The sequence below is a fragment of the Plecotus auritus genome, assembly GCF_963455305.1.
Source record: "Plecotus auritus genome assembly, chromosome: 1".
Lineage (NCBI taxonomy): Eukaryota > Metazoa > Chordata > Mammalia > Chiroptera > Vespertilionidae > Plecotus > Plecotus auritus.
In genome coordinates this window covers 70,546,155-70,563,673 of record NC_137770.1, presented here as the reverse complement: position 1 = coordinate 70,563,673, position 17,519 = coordinate 70,546,155, and the positions used below count along the sequence as shown (strand labels likewise).

Below are 17,519 nucleotides of genomic sequence, written 5' to 3'. Positions count from 1 at the left end.
CAGTTTGCCGACCACTGAGATAGGAAAATAAATATTTAATAAATATCCATGTTTAGCAAGGCTGTGGTTTTGTTCTTTTTGTTTCTGTGGGTAATCCTATCTAATAAAAGAGTAATATGCAAATTGACCATCACTCCAAGACACAAGATGGCTGCCCCCATGTGGTCAAAGATGGCTGCCCCCATGTGGACACAAGATGGCCTATAGGGGAGAGCAGTCGGGGACAATCAGGCCAGTGGAGGAGGGCAGTTGGGGGTGACCAGGCCTGCAGGGGAGGGCAGTTGGGAGGGGACCAGGACAACGCAGGAGGGCAGTTGGGGATAACCAGGCCTGCAGGGGAGGGCAGTTGGGGGTGACCAGGCCTGCAGGGGAGGGCAGTTGGCAGAGACCAGGCTGGCAAGGGAGGGCAGTTAGGGGTGACCAGGCCAGCAGAGGAGGGCAGTTGGGGGGGACCAGGCCTGCAGGGGAGAGCAGTTGGGGGAGACCAGGCCTGCAGGGGAGGGCAGTTATGGGCAATTGGGCTGGCAGGGGAGCAGTCAGGCGTCAATCAGGCTGGCAGGGGAGTGGTTGGGGGGGATCAGTCTGGCAGGCAGAAGCAGTTATGGGCACTCAGGCAGGCAGGCAGGTGAGCGGTTTGGAGCCAGCAGTCCTGGATTGTGAGAGGGATATCTGACTGCCTGGTGGGATTGGGCCTAAACGGGCAGTTGGACATCCCTCAAGGAGTCCCAGATTGGAGAGGGTGCAGGCTGGGCTGAGGGATACACATACCCCCATGCATGAATTTCGTGCACTGGGCCTCTAGTTATATAATAATTTATAATCTTACCTAATAAAAGAGAAACATGCAAATTAACCATCACTCCGCTACGCCCAAAGCCAATCAGAGTGAGTATGCAAATTAACCCAACAAAGATGGAGGTTAATTTGCATATGCAGTCGCAGAGCGGTGTGAAGCCTGCTATGAGGGGAAGGGGGGTGGCGGAGGGAGCTACTGGAGTGGTACTCCAGACAGAAGCGAGGACTTGCCAGCTCCAGGTGGCCCAGGAGCGGGGACTTGCCTGCTCCCGGGCGGCCGGGGAGCAGGGATGTGCCGGCTCCCGGACGGCTGGGAGTGAAGCCAGGTTTCTATTCCTGCACGAATATCGTGCAACGGGCCTCTAGTTATATATAAAGAGCATCCATAAAGAACAAATGAATGATCCTTCAACAACAGACAAAATACAGAACTAAGCAATATATGATGTAAGCACAGTACAATTAATTTTGCCAATAAATCATTGGCAAATGTTATTTATAGTCAACAAATAATGGGAATTTGTCATTCAGTAAGATAGCAATGTAGTTACCTGTGTCTATGGTAAGAAGTATCTGAAGCATGTGTGCCATGGTGATCAAATGAAAGAGATAAAGGTGGTTATAAGAAGAACTAATTGATGAAGGCTGTAGATCAACAGTGTCATCCCAATACAAGGATGGGAATGCTAACACAGCACCTACCTATAAGAGAAAATGGATATTAACATGGGTAACAACAAAGACCAACACAAATTAATCTCATAACTAACTGTAAAGGGCACCAGATGCTGCACTGTGTTTGTATGTTTTTTTTATAAATATCATATTTTTCCTAATTATTCAAGAGAATATCTTAGAATATAATGTACCAAAAATGGAGGACAAAAGTCATCCCAAACAGGCTATTCCTTTGCTGGGTCTACTTATTCTAGTTGTAGATAGTGGTCTCAACCCTGTGAGGTTCAGAAGATTTCATAAGTGAGGATTTTGAGCAGATAGCTCAACATCTCTTAAAATAACACTGATACACAGGCCCCATCCCAGCCCAACCTAATCAAATTCTCAGGGGTTAGGGTCCTGTTTACTAGCATTCTTTTCAAAGTTCCCCCAAGAGATTCCAAAAGACAGGATTGACAACCACTAGGCAGAGGCCTGGAAAATGAGGGATGAGGACACTGGCTAACCCAAATTCCATGCTCCCAATCTTACCACAGCTTTCAATAGAGAATGTGTTTTGAAGAAATTAGATCATTACAGGAATGGAAAAGTTCTTCAAGCAACTCACAAAACAGTTGCCACCCATCCACCAGTGTTTGGGGGAAGCCTACCTGTGTCCCTGGCCAGTTCCTATCACCAAATAACTAACAATTTTAAGATAACTAAAGCTGTCATTCACTGCTTATAATGTAAATAAGTTCAGAAAAAGGGGGACAGGGAAAGCATTATATATTAGAAAAAGTTTGCTTGTATAATAATAATCAACCATGACAAGACCTATTACAAAGTAAAGAGTAAATGTGCTTTCATTTTTACAGTGATTTTGATGGTCTCAGTCAAATCTGTATCTATTTGTAAACACAACAGACAAAAGAGACAACTTCATAGTTTGAACACCAAAAGCTTATAATCTTGAACAAAGAGCATAAATTTGAATGAGAACACATGAAATTATAAACTTGAGCGACTTGTAATAAAATTTTATTGAATACTTACCAAAACATGAAATAGATCTATAGATAGAAGGCAAGGTGTATCTTCTGATTTTAGGTTAGGAAGAATGACTAAAATAAATAAATAATTATAAGTCAGTCAGTAAGATAGCAATGTAGTTAAATATATTGCAAAATATAAACATCTAAAACAAAAATATAATTGGATTATAAAATAAACTGATAAACTGGTACATTACAGCTTTAAGATATGGGAATCTGAATTAAATATAAACTAAACTGGGAAAAGGCTCCTGGAAGGCCTTGGATAAATCTAAGGGTTAAAAGATAGAATATAGGAGGCAAAGGTAAATAAACTAGGATAACTGAAATAGAGACTGTTCAATAAATATTTGCTGAATAAGAAGAATTACTTTTATATAATGTTCTCTACTTTCCCCCCCTAATTACAGATTTCTAAATGTTCTGTGATACATAAGTGAATAAATTTGGGTGGAGGGGAGCAGGGAGAGCATGCAAACCAGTGTAAGTGAAATGAGGATGGAGAAGAGCCTCCTAAACAAAATAAGGGTTAATATGGATTGATGACTGGAAGGAAATGCAGATAGCTCAAAAGCTATTGACTTTTTAATTTAATCAGTCTCTAAATTTACAGGTGAGGCAAAGAGTAAGAAGGAAGTAAATCAAGAATTTAAAATAACAGTAAGGGTTGTATATATATAAAAATGAGAAAATTAGTTATCCTATCTAATAAAGAGAGAATATGCTAATTGACCATCACTCCATCACAAAGATGGATGCACCCACAGCTGAGGCCAAGTTCCCATAAGGAGACTTAAGGAGCAATCAGCAGGGACCTGAGGCTATGCCAGGGGTGGGCAAACTTTTTGAATCGAAGGCCACAATGGGTTTTTAAACTGGACCGGAGGGCCGGAAAAAAAAAGCATGGATGGAGTGTTTGTGTGAACTAATATAAATTCAAAGTAAAGGAGCGGAGGGGAGAGCAAGAGAACCCTCCGCTCTTTCGGTTCCGTGGGCTGGATAGAACAGCCGAACGGGCCAGATCCGGCCCGCGGGCCGTAGTTTGCCCATGGCTGGGCTATGCCCTCCCCCTCCCCACCCCCGTGGGGCTTGACAGGGGACCTCAGGCCTTGCCCCCTGACCCAGCACCGGGCCAGGGGACCTGAGGCTGTGCCCCCCACCCAGCGGGGCTTGACGGGGGACCTCAAGGTGCACCCCCAGTGCTGGGTCGGGGAAACTCAGGCCGCGCCCCCACCCAGTGGGGCTTGACGGGGGACCTGAGGCTGCACCCCCCTCCTGGACCTGGGCCGGGGGATCTGAGGCTGAGCCTCCCCCCCACCTGGTGGGGCTTGACGGGGACCTCAGGCCATGCCCCCCACCCAGTGGGGCTTGACAGGGGATCTCAGGCTGTGTCCCCCACCTGGCAGGGCTTGATGGAGGACCTCAGGCCACTCCCCCCATCCTGGCACTGGGCCAGGGGACCTGAGGCTATGCCCCCTGCCTGGCAGCACTTGACAAGGGTGGGACTGGCCGGGTCTGGATCTAGCCCAATGTGTGTGTGTGGGGGGGCAGCCGGGTCTGGGTCTCACGTGATTTTGAGGTGCATGTGGGTGGGCAGGGACTTGACTCTGGGTCCCGTGGTGCGCCCCAGACTCTGACAGGAGGAATATTTTCATATACATTTTACTAATTTTCTTTCATCTCTGACACTTCTATTATAGAGAAAGGGCAAATAGCAATATTAAATTATTTCCTCTAATTAATCCCCTTTTAATGTGCATGAATTTTGTGCACCGGGTCACTAGTATTTCAATAAAGCTGTAACTTTTTCAAATGAAAGCAAGAAGACTCTTTCCAGATTAGGCTAATTTCTTAACCCCAAATTCAAGAGTCTAAACAAAAGAATTAAAGTTAATTAGGAGCATAGGCTTCTAAGTAAAAACTGGGTTTCAGTAGTGGTTATTTTGTAGAAATATATTTGGGAAGGACAAGCTTAAATGCCCGCTTCCTGTGACATTTTGAACTTATGAACAAGTGGCCTTAAAAACAGTCCTTTTTAAGTCTGACCTGTTTAGATGCAGAGGAGCTTCTGTAATAGAAATGCCCAAATGGAAATGCAGATACCAAAACGAAAGCTAAATCATTCTATTACTGTATAATCTCTAATCCTTTTTATTTTTATATTAATTACAAGTATCATATGAACTTAGTTAATTGCTAGTTTGTTAGAACCTGAGAAAACCAAAGGGCACAAATGCATAAACCTGCATTCGGAGATTATTACATTTCTATTATTTTACATAACTTTGACACTGATTCACCAGCAAAATTAAACATTTTAAAATCTATCCATGTCATTGCCCCCTTTTCTAACCAAATTGGGATATAAGGATGTTAGTGGTTATGGATGTTGGTTCAATAAAGCCCCTAGATTGGTATAAAGGACATAAGTTGAAAACATTTAGAAAATACCTGATACTTAAAATAAAACTGCAGGTATTACAGGGACAACTGTATGTTTTGTGTGTTTTTAAAAAATATATATTTTTATTGATTTCAGAGAAGATAGGAGAGGAGAGAGAGATAGAAACATCAATGATGAGAGAGACTCATTGATCGGCTGCCTCCTGTATGGCCCCTGCTGGGGATTGAGACTGAAACCCGGGCATGTGCCCTTGACCGGAATCAAACCCGGGACCCTTCAGTCCACAGGCCAATGCTCTATCCACTGAGGCAAACCGGCTAGGGCTGTTTTTGTTTTATTTTTTGTTTTTGCGTGTTCAAAATGAGTGCAGTATGTTGTTCCTTAACAAATACACTGCCAGATATGTGATGAAAAAGAAATTTAAATAATAACATAGTAATAATTCAGAGAAGACTCTACCTGATAGGAGACGAATCAGATGTTTCTGTATCAGGACCTGAGGACAGGTACTCCTCTGTGCAATGGCAAACTGCATTAATGCTTTCAGACCATTATGCTAAGTTATAAGAAAGGGGAAGATAAAAAGATAAGGGAAGATAACAGACCTAAGTCATTCACCGTAAACATAATTAGTTGCAGACTTATTATACACTGTACATTCTTACAAATAAATTACAATTTAAATACTTCTACAAAATTTTATGACCTCCCCAAACTTTTAATAGATTTTCCATGACATAGAGGTATTAAAGCTATAATCATTTCAATTTTCATTTAAGTACTCATTTTCTCCAGAGTCAATTTCTTAAATGCTTGATCCAATTTATTCTATTGAGACCCATACAAATAAATATGTTAACAGAAATTCCAAAATAATGGCAGAAAACCAGTGAATTCAGGGAGCTAAAAGGAAGCCTATTGTGGACTACAAGTCCCCTGTGCCAGCTGTCAGAAAAATAAGAGGGTAATGGCTAGGAAGGGAGTGGTCAAGTCCTTGGTTGCCCATTCTGTGTTTACGGAACTACTGAGCACATTTCCTAAGTACCATTTTCAGGGCATGTAATGAGGCTTAGGCCTGAGGCAGGAGTATAGTCCTGTAGTGTCAGGATATGCCCATCAAGGAGCCATGGCTTAGTTTTATTATTATTTTTTATTATTCTTGAATTTGGTATGATGACTTATTTAGAGCTAAGCCATCATTAATAATTAAAGTTGGTAAGAAAGAAAAATATGTTTTTAATTTTGCAATAAACAGAGAAGGGGAGAAAAAATAACCAGTATCATCTGAAATCTCTCTGAATTACACTGAACTACCAAGATTGAGTAAGCTTTAAAGTATACAATGGCCATTCAGTCTCTAGGAAACTGATGTAGCTCCTTAAAAAACAACAACATAGAATTCTGCTAATTTTATAGAAAAAGGAATGAATAAAGAATTTTAAAAAGATAAATTAATTGCAGATTCCTTAAAAGAGCATACCATGAGTTACATGTACTCTGTAAGAACACACATACCTGTCTATTTTGAAGTGCTCCAAATAGAGGTTTTCCTTCATCTCCCAAGAGGTTTTCTCAAAGAGTAAAAAAAAAAAAGTAATAAATCCTGAATATTTGGTTTCTGTCTAGCAGATGTTCTTTTACTAATTACATTTTTGACCAGATAATTTGCACTTTTCTGTTTCAAAGTTTCATGTTTAAGTCTATGCCAAAATTTCTAAATCTTTGAGTGAGAGAATACTATAGAGCCAAAGGCAGACTGTTTACAAATTGCTACTATATAATAATATCCCTGTAGCAATCTATAAACAATAAAGTAATTTTTATATATAATTGCAACCTATTTTTTATTATAGTTGACGTATAAGTCCATCTATTGTGTTGAAAAAATGCATAAGGCAGATACAAAGTTTATTGTTGTTACAGACAGTTTTAAGAAGAATTGTAACAGATTAAGAGGAAAAAGAGATAAAGTTAAAAATACAAAAAAATGAATTCAGAAATATATTCTGCCTTGTTGGCTAGTGTATTTATTGCTAAGCTACTTTTTTTTTTTTTTCACCAATTCTCAGCAGCAGATACATATATGAGTGGGGAAGGCTTATTTCCTTTTTTCTTCCCCCCCAATATTTGAATGTTCCTAACTATGACAACACATTCTGTACATGTCGCTTCATTCTCATAGGAAATGAGATATGTTAGTTAGCAGCTTATGCACTAGAAATAAATTACAGTATTATGTCCACTGGATAGAAAAGCACTATAGTAAAAACAATGTAACACTATATTAATCAAATAGAGTCCAATTAATAGATTGCAGAACCACATATGAAGATACAGTCCTTTCTCCAGTCAATTTCTCATCTCTTTTAGGACAAAACTGTGACCTTTTTTATTTAGTGTCTAAACATAAATTCTTGACTCCTAATGCTTATATTCCTATACCGAAAATCAGATTTTATTGTACTTCAACATATTGTTATTAATTCTCATTAAAAAAAATATTTTTATTGACTTGAGGAAGGGAGAGGGAGAGAGAGATAGAAACATCAATGATGAGAGAGAATCATTAATTGGCTGCCTCCTGTGCACTCCACACTGGGGATCGAGCCTACAAACCGGGCAATGTATCCCGACTGGGAATTGAACCATGACTTCCTGGTTCATAGTTCCATGCTCAACCACTGAGCCATGTTGGCCAGGTTCAAATATTTTTTGCTTATATTACTTACGGCCATTATTATAGTTAAAAAGAGATCAATACAAAAATTCCCAGACTAAAAGGCATCAGGCCACACTAATGTGCTGAAATAGTCTTCAAACAAGTCAAACTATTTGGGGCCATCAGGGATAAAAAGGAGAAATTTTTAGTCAGTCAATGTTAATTCTATTTTTACTAGAGGCCCAGTGCATGAATTTATTGCACTGGAGGGGAGGTATCTCAGCCTGGCCTGTGCCCTCTCGCAGCCCGGGACCCCTTGGGGGATGTCCGCCTGCTGGCTTAGGCCCGATCCACCCCTCCCCGGGATCAGGCCTAAGCCGGCAGTCAGACATCCTTCTCACAGTCTAGGGCTCTCGCAGTCTGGGACCCCTCACTCCTTACTGCCTGCCTGCAATGAAGACAGGAGAGGCTCCCACCACCGCCAATGCGCTCGCCAGCCGTGAGCCTGGCTTCTGACTCAGCAGCGCTCTCCCTGTGGGAGTGCACTGACCACCAGGGGGTAGCTCCTGCATTGAGCGTCTGCCCCCTGGTGGTCAGTGCATGTCATAGCGGCCGGTCGTTCTGCTGTTCGGTCGATTTGCATATTAGGGTTTTATTGTTTAAGATAAAACATCCAAACCAGTTCTTTTATAGGCTTTACCTATGGCCTGGAGAGTGAAAGCACATGTGCTCCAGGTCATCATGGGGACTCGAGGATCTGTTTCATCAGGAGGCACTTTCAGTCCAATTCTATACACTGTTGTGGCAAAGAGAATGACCATTTCCTTGATGCTATTAGAGTATTTTATCCTACAAACAAAACAGGAAAAACTTATATAATGATTTAGTAACAGGAGCTACCTACTGAGAAGTCTAATTAGGTATTGAAGCAACAAACAATTTAACTCCTTTTGACAAAGTTGCCCTTTGCAAGTTAGAGATTAGAGCCCCTGCAGAAAATGTATTCATTAAGAAAAAATGGGAAAAGCAGAACTGTGTCTCCTGTAAGTAGAAAAATCTTACAAAATAGCTTCACTTCCTATGAAAGATGCAGTAAATGATCACAGCAGAAAAGGGCCCAGGCACAAATTAAGGGACAGACTGGACAGAAAAGAAATAAAATTAAGAGGAAAGAGATCTAATATAAGTTTTAGTGTCTGGAAAACTGACCAAGAAGTACTTTTATGTTGACAGACTTTGCAGGGGGTGTTGGTGGTGGTGTTGATAATACCATGTACTTGGAGGGATAATTTCTGTTTTCCTGAACTTCCATTTGTAACAAGTAACACACATTTTCAGTAGCAGTGGGATATATAATATAAATAAGAATCATACTAGAAAAATGTACCTCAGATAATATTCTTTATATAATTCTTGATTAGATACATTATATTTTTCAAAGTGTCTTCACATAAATATATTTCCAATAATCTTATGAGGTGAGTTAGGAGATCACTGTCTCAATTTTATAAATAAGAAAAATTAATTGGGGGCGGAGGGAGGTGACTTGAAGCTTTTCAAAAGTCACTGAGCAAGTTAGATGTGACTTTAACTGAAGTCTCTTAAATTCTGTAGGTTGGACTAAATAGAAATGGTATTATTGTTGGTCAAAAATAGTTAATTATAGGCATGGTTCACCCTAAGTATATATTACTCTAGTATTTCAAACCACTTAATTTTATTAATACAAATAAAACTCTAGGGAGAAAGAAAAAAGATAAAAATGGGATAAAGAAACAATTTTACAAATAAAGCAGGAAGGAAATAAAATACAAAAGCAAGGAAGAATTGTTCTCTACTCTGATTTTCACAACTATCTACAAATTTCTGTTAATTATTTAGATACTTACGAAGACTGAATTCCATAACTCAGGATAGAATGGAACTCAAAAGTGGAATCACCCATCCCTTGATCAAATAAGACTGGAATTGTTGGGTTTTCTCCTTATAAATTAAAAGGAAAAAGAAAGAAAAATCATGAGATTTTTATAATTTACACACCTTTGTAGCTTTTTAAAATTATATATGATCATTCTCAAAAACTTTGAAAAAGCTAATAAGCAATAAAAAATCTTTCAAAATTTCTCCATACAGATAACTTTGTGCGATAGTCTTCTGTTTTCCCTATAACTGTTACACATTAGACTTTTTAAAAATATATATATTTTATTGATTTTTTACAGAGAGGAAGGGAGAGGGAGAGAGAGTTAGAAACATCAATGAGAGAGAAACATCAGTCAGCTGCTTCCTGCACACCCTCTACTGGGGATGTGTCCGCAACTAAGGTACATGCCCTTGACCGGAATCGAACCTGGGACCCTTGAGTCCGCAGGCTGACGCACTATCCACTGAGCCAAACTGGTTAGGGCTACACATTAGACTTTTTTAAAAATTGATTTGAGAGAGAGAGAGAAAGAGAGAGAGAGAGAGATTGAGAGATTTGTGGTTCTATTTATTTATGCATTAATTGGTTGATTCTTTTTTTAAAAAAATATATTTTATTGATTTTTTACAGAGAGGAAGGAAGAGGGATAGAGAGTTAGAAACATCGATGAGAGAGAAACATCGATCAGCTGCCTCCTGCACACCCCCCACCGGGGATGTGCCCGCAACCAAGTTACGTGCCCTTGACCAGAATCGAACCTGGGACCCCTCAGTCCGAAGGCTGACGCTCTATCCACTGAGCCAAACCGGTTTTGGCTAATTGGTTGATTCTTGTATGTGCCCTGACAGGGGACTGAGCCCACCAGGGCTCGATGCTTTTTAAAAAAGGACAATAGCTATAGTACTGTTCTGTATCTTGTTTTTTCACTAATAAATCAGAAATGTCTTTCCACATCAATAACTTTCCACCTATCTTTTCATTTTTTAAAAAATATATATTTTATTGGTATTTCACAGAGAGGAAGGGAGAGGGATAGAGAGCTAGAAACATCGATGAGAGAGAAACATCGATCAGCTGCCTCCTGCACATCTCCCACTGAGGATGTGCCCGCAACCAAGGTACATGCCCTTGACCGGAATTGAACCTGGGACCCTTCAGTCCGCAGGCTGACGCTCTATCCACTGAGCCAAACCGGTTTCGGCTATCTTTTCATTTTTAACAAATGCATAGTATTCTATTAGTAAAGCAGCATATATTAGTGAATAAGAGCAAAGGATTTGTAATCAAACTGCCTGGGTCTGAATCCTAGCTCTGCCATTGACTGTTAAAAAGACCTTGGGTGAATATTAAATCTTTCTGTGGCCCCATTTCCTCTTCAAATCAGAATTGTTGTTCCCCTATATGGAATACGTTGTTGTTTTTTCTGGTTGCTTTCAATATTTCCCCCCCTCATCTTTGTCTTTTAGTAGTTTGCATATGATCTGAGTGTGATTATCTTTAAGTTTATCTGTCCGAGGTTCATTGTACTTCTTCAATCTGTAAATTTAAAGTCTTTCACCAAATTTGGTAAGTTTCCAGCCATTATTTCTTCAAAAAATTTTTTTCTGTACCATCCTTTTTCTTTTTGGGACTTCAATGAAACAAACATTGAATAAAAAGAAACGATTCCATAAGTTCCTAAGGCTATCTCTTTATTTCATTGCTTTTTCTGTCTATTCTATGGATAGGATAATTTCCACCAATCTAATTTCAAATTTACTGACTCTTATCTCTCAATCTCCATTTTACTATTGAGCCCATCTAGTTAATTATTATTTCACTAGAGGCCTGCGGGTAGGGTCCCTAGGCCTAGCCTCCTGCGATCAGAGCCATCTTCTGCCCGTTTGCCAGTCCCCAGGCTGAATGCAGCCACCGCTCATGCAGCGCCACCGCCGCTGCTGCTGCTGGGGCTTGAGGCGCTGACAGAAGCTGCGGGGTGTGCCTGCGACCTACTCACCCTGGCATGAGCGGCCCCAAGTGGGCAGTGCGTTCCATCAGTGGCCGGCCCGGTGCACACCATGGAGGTGAAGTCGCCCAGCGCCTGCTTTCCTGCAGGCCTGAGTCCCCAAGCAGCGGGGATGAGTTGGTCCTCCCACCACCCACCCCGATTCCCCAGTTCATCATCGAATCCTGCAGGCCGGGGGCAGGGACCAAGAGGTCAACCGTTCGGCCCGCTCGCCAGTCCCCAGTCCTGCCCCGCCACCGCTTGTGGGCCAGGGGGAGAGACCGAGAGGTGGTCAATGCCAACTCCTGGTGACTGGTCGAGTGGTCGTTCTGGTCGTGATGCTTATGGCCTCTGGCCTTTTATTATATAGGATACTAGATTTTGTGCCTGATGCACAAAATCCATGCAAGAGTAGGCCTTCCTTCCCCGGCTGCCAGCACCACCTTCCCTCTGACACCCGTGACCCGGGCTTCCCTTTGGCACCTGGGACCCGGGCTTCCCTCGCAACCCTGGCTTCATCCAGAAAGTTGTCTGGAAGGATGTCTGGTCTAATTAGCATATTACACTTTTATTATTATAGACTAGAGGCCTGGTGCATGACGTTTGTGCATGGGGGGTAGGGGGGGTCCCTCAGCTCGGCCTACACCATCTCCAATCTGGGACCCCGAGGGGGATGTCCGACTGCCAGTTTAAGCTAACTGCCTCTGCCTGCTGGTCTGATCGCTCCTACCTTGCCCCCCTGCTGGCCTAATTGCCCTCACCTTGGCCCCCTGCTGGCCTGATTGACCCTAACTTGCTCCCCTGCCGGCCTGATCACTCCTACCTTGCTCCCCTGCTGGCCTGATCGCCCCTACCTTGCCCCCCTGCCAGCCTGATCACCCCCCATATTGCACCCCCCGCCGCCAGCCTGATCTACCCTAATTTGCTCCCTTGCCAGCCTGATCGCCCCCAACCGCCTCTGCCTCAGCTCCCGGCCTAAGCCACAGTCTGGCCTCCCTCTTTGGGAGGTGACCTGACGGATCAGGGGAAGGCGCTGCCCCCATTACCCTGCTGCTGCTGCCACTGCCGGCCTGAGCCTGGGTCCTTCGCAGCCACGCCTTGGCCCTTCGCTGCCACCCGCGGCTGCCTGAGCCCGGGCCCTTCGCAGCCACCCGCAGCTGCCTGAGCCTCGGCCCTCACAGCTACTGCAGCTTTGTCCAGAAGGTCGTCCAGAAAACGTCCTCCCTAATTAGCATATTACCCTTTTATTAGTATAGATACTGTTTTTTTCAATTCTATTATCTCCATTTAGGTTTTTTTAGTTTTAGTTTTTTTCTGCTGACAACTGCTATCTTTCCATTCATTTCAAGAATGTTCATCTTTACCTATGTTTCATGATTATATGGCTGCTTTAAACTTTTTGTCTGAATAGTTTAACATTAAAACATCTAAGGATTGGTATCTGATTGTTGAATGATGGTCAGGTTCTTTGTATATTGAGTAATTTTGGATTGTATCTTGAATATTACATTGTACAGTTATGGCTCCTGTTAAAATTCTCTAGAAAAATGTACTTTGTTTTGGTGGGTAATTAACCCTATTAGGTTTAACAAGTTCTGTCTCATTGTATGTGGTTGGTTCCAGTGTTAGTTTTCAGCACCTTTGTTATACTGTTTGGGTGTGCCAGGATGCAAACTACTCAGGGTTTAGTCTGGGACTTGAATGGTGATTTAATGTAGCTTTGATCTCAAAGCTGTTGCTATGCTTTTTGGGCCCTGTTCTGCACAATGTACAGCTTACAAGGGAGCCCAGGACTTGTACTGGTCTAAAAAATAGCTTGCCCTTCTATAGCGCTTCCTCTCTGGAATTCCCCCCTTACTCTCTAGCTCCAAGGGACCCTTTTTCCTAGTTCCTTTGGTCAAAATGATGTTTCTCTCAGTTTTAGTCCCCTGTGCTTTCATCAGCTACCTTTTAGGGTAAAACTGTGAGATAAAGAGAAAAAAATAATTGAGGCTTCACTCTGCATTCTTTGGATCACAGGGGTCTCCTTTTTGTAATTCCTCTGGCTGGAGGGATTGGCTTTCTCTTATGAATTTAGGTATCTACATGGCACTGCAGCTCTATGACTGGGGCTAGCCTCGGGCGAGGGTCAGAAGAGGTGGGGGGAACCACAAAAGGAATCTCCTTTACACTCTCCATGGGCTTCTTTGCCTGGTGCTGTAGCCAGAGAGCACCTCTCTTGAATTTGTTGCTGTTCATGTCTGTTACACAGTTCTGTGATTTGGGGTCAAAGCTGAAAAATAAAGGGGGCAGGGGGAACCCAGGAAACTCAATGCCTATATTAATCACTCTTCCAATTTTGATTTCTCTCCTTAATCTGTCTGAATTTTTTCTCAGAGTCTTTAGGTAGTCTTATCTCCAACTGTAAAAATATACATATATGAAGGAACAGTTTTAAAATGTTGTTTTTGTAATTACTATTAATGATAACATTAATAATACTAGTAATAGTAATGGCTAACACATATAGTATTTACAGCTCTACTTTCCATAGAATAACTCAACCCTTTAATCAACGAGATAGGTAATATTATTATTCCCACTTTACAAATAAGAAAGTCGAGGGTAAGTTACTTGTCCATGATCACATAAACAGTAAATGATGGATATAAGATTTAAACCCAAGCAGTGTGACTCCAGATTAGTCACTGTCTATCTTGCCTCCCAGTATAAAAAAAATTTATTAAATCAAGTAAAGTGATTAAAACCAAACTTAGACAGGGCTTTAAAAACCTCTATTTTCTGATACTTAACAAATAAGGATTTTTAAACCATATCTTAGAGCAATAAGTACATATTTCTTAGAAAATTTATAGATTCTGACACTTAAATCCCACATAGCTAAATAAAAAATAATTTTAAGCAAACCTTTAGCATGTTTTATATTATAACCTGATATTCTTGCCAGAACAGTAGGTATCCATCGTGCGAGGGTCAAAAGCTGAGCAAGAGCTTCTGCATTCTCACTGAAACGAGATATTTAAAACTTATTAAAAATATTGGCACAAAGTCAAACTGAAAAGCTGAATTTGTGGAGTTCTTCCCTTGATAAATGGCTATATGAAGAAGTCAAATTCTGCCCTGACTGGTGTGGCTCAGTTGTTTGGAGCATCATCCCATGCACTGAAGGGTCACTGATTCAATTCCTAGTCAGGGCACATACCCACACCAGGTTGCAGGTTACACTCCTGGTCGGGGAACGTACAGGACAACCAAGTGATGTTTCTCTATCACATCAATGTTTCTCTCTTTCCCTCTCCCTTCCTCACTCTCTAAAATAAAAATAAAAACATTTTTTTAAAAAGAAGAAAAAGTCTAATTCCTCCAGATTAACTGCCTATGTGATAGAACACATGTGCCTAAAAATGTAGTTTTGGGAGGGAGGGGAATTTTAAAAGTACAAGGAATAAGATTCAACCCATATTCCCATCGAATCACCATTCTTTTTTTTTTTGTAAGATTTTTTTAAAATTTCTTTATTGATTAAGGTATTACATATGTGTCCTCATCCCTCCATTAACCACCCCCCCCAACAACTCTTGCCCTCACCCCCCTGGTGTTCGTGTCCATTGGTTAGGCTTATATACATGCATACAAGTCCTTTGGTTGATTTCTCCTCCTTTCCCCCACCCTCTCCTACCTTCCCTCTGAGGTCTGGCAGTCTGATTGATGCGTCTCTGCCTTTGGATCTGTCCCTGTTCATCAGTTTATGTTGTTCATTATATTCCACAAATGAGTGAGATCATGTGGTATTTGTCTTTCTCTGACTGGCTTATTTCACTTAGCATAATGCTCTCCAGTTCCATCCATGCTGTTGCAAATGGTAAGAACTCCTTTTTTACTGCAGCGTAGTATTCCATTGTGTAGATGTACCACAGTTTTTTAATCCACTCATCTGCTGATGGGCACTTAGGCTGTTTCCAAATCTTAGCTATGGTGAATTGTGCTGCTATGAACATAGGGGTGCATATATCCTTTCTGATTCATGTTTCTAGTTTCTTGGAATATATTCCTAGAAGTAGGATCACTGGGTCAAATGGGAGTTCCATTTTTAGTTTTTTGAGGAAACTCCATACTGTTCTCCACAGTGGCTGCACCGGTTTGCATTCCCACCAGCAGTGCAAAAGAGTTCCCTTTTCTCCACATTCTCGCCAGCAATTGTCGTTTGTTGATTTGTTGATGATAGCCATTCTGACGGGTGTGAGATGATACCGCATTGTTTTGATTTGCATCTCTCAGGTAATTAGTGACTTTGAGCATGTTTTCATATGTCTCTTGGCCTTCCTTTTGTCCTCCTTTGAAAGGTGTCTATTTAGGTCCGTTGCCCATTTTTTGATTGGATTGTTTATCTTCCTTTTGTTAAGTTGTATGAGTTACCTGTAAATGTTAGAGATTAAACACTTATTGGTGATGACATTGGCAAATATGTTCTCCCATGCAGTGGGCTTTCATGTTGTTTTGTTGATGATTTCTTTTGCTGTGCAAAAGCTTTTTATTTTGATGTAGTCTCATTTGTTTATTTTCTCTTTAGTTTCCATTGCCCTAGGAGAAGTATCAGTGAAGAAGTTCCTTCGGCATATGTCTGAGATTTCTCTGCCTGTGGATTCCTCTAGTATTTTTACGGTTTCTCGTCTTACGTTTAAGTCCTTTATCCACTTTGAGTTTATTTTTGTATATGGTGTAAGTTGGTGGTTTAGTTTCATTTTTTTGCATGTATCTGTCCACTTTTCCCAACACCATTTTTTGAAGAGACTGTCTTGACTCCATTTTATGTTCATGCCTCCTTTGTCAAATATTAATTGGGCATAGTGGTTTGGGTCGATTTCTGGGTTCTCTATTCTATTCCATTGATCTATATGTCTGTTCTTGTGCCAGTACCAGGCTGTTTTAAGAACAGTGGCTTTGTAATACAGCTTGATATCTGGTATTGAAATCCCACCTACTTTGTTCGTCTTTCTCAGGATTGCTGCAGCTATTCGGAGTCTTTTTTTATTCCAGATGAATTTTTGGAAAGTTCATTGTAGGTCTGTGAAATATGCTGTTGGTATTTTAATGGGGATTGCATTGAATCTGCAGATTGCTTTGGGTAGTATGGACATTTTGATGATGTTGATTCTACCAATCCATGAACACGGTATGTTCTTCCATCTATTTATGTCTTCCTCTATCTCTTTTTTCAGTGTCCTGTAGTTTTTCGCATATAGGTCTTTTACCTCCTTAGTTAAGTTTATTCCTAGGTATCTTAATTTTTTTGGTGTGATGGTAAATGGGATTGCTTTTTTAGTCTCTCTTTCTATAAGTTCACTATTAGTGTAAAAAAATGCCATAGGTTTCTTAGCATTAATTTTGTATCGTGCTACATTGCCAAATTCATTTATTAAGTCTAATAATTTTTTGATGGAGTCTTTGGGGTTTTCTATGTACAATATCATGTCATCTGCAAGTAAGGACAGTTTTACTTCTTCTTTTCCAATTTGGGTGCCTTTTATTTCTTCTTCTTGTCTGATTGCAATGGCTAGTACTTCCAGTACTATGTTGAACAGGAGTGGTGAGAGTGGGCATCCCTATCTTGTTCCTGTTCTTAGGGGAAATGGTTTTAGTTTTTGTCCATTAAGTATGATGTTGGCTGTGGGTTTTTTATATATGGCTTTTATTATGTTGAGGTATGATCCTTCTATTCCCACCTTGCTGAGTGTTTTGATCAAGAAGGGGTGTTGGATTTTGTCAAATGCTTTTTCTGCATCAATTGATATGATGTGATTTTTATCTCTCAATTTGTTTATATGATGTATCACGTTTATTGATTAGCGGATATTGAACCATCCTTGCATCCCTGGGATAAATCCTACTTGGTCATGGTGTATGATCTTTCTGATGTACTGCTGGGGATCTGATTTGCTAGAATTTTGTTGAGGATTCTGGCATCTATGTTCATGAGGGATATTGGCCTGTAATTCTCTTTCATTGTGTTGTCTTTATCTGGTTTTGGTATTAGAGTGATG

The 17,519-nt window shown here is 41.0% G+C and overlaps 1 protein-coding gene across 2 annotated transcripts in view; it reads right to left on the bottom strand.

The window, feature by feature from the left end:
* UBR1 (ubiquitin protein ligase E3 component n-recognin 1) overlaps positions 1-17,519 on the bottom strand; it is a 166,664-nt gene that overhangs the window by 31,086 nt on the left and 118,059 nt on the right. The window contains exons 33-39 of one of the 2 annotated variants that reach the window (XM_080674650.1): positions 14,386-14,483; positions 9,460-9,553; positions 8,271-8,419; positions 6,427-6,482; positions 5,371-5,467; positions 2,509-2,576; positions 1,347-1,497 (exon numbers count right to left, since the gene is read on the bottom strand). In XM_080674650.1, the coding sequence (XP_080530776.1) occupies positions 1,347-1,497; positions 2,509-2,576; positions 5,371-5,467; positions 6,427-6,482; positions 8,271-8,419; positions 9,460-9,553; positions 14,386-14,483 (713 nt within the window). The remainder of the gene's footprint in view (positions 1-1,346; positions 1,498-2,508; positions 2,577-5,370; positions 5,468-6,426; positions 6,483-8,270; positions 8,420-9,459; positions 9,554-14,385; positions 14,484-17,519) is intronic. The other variant, XM_080674651.1, reaches the window with a different exon arrangement.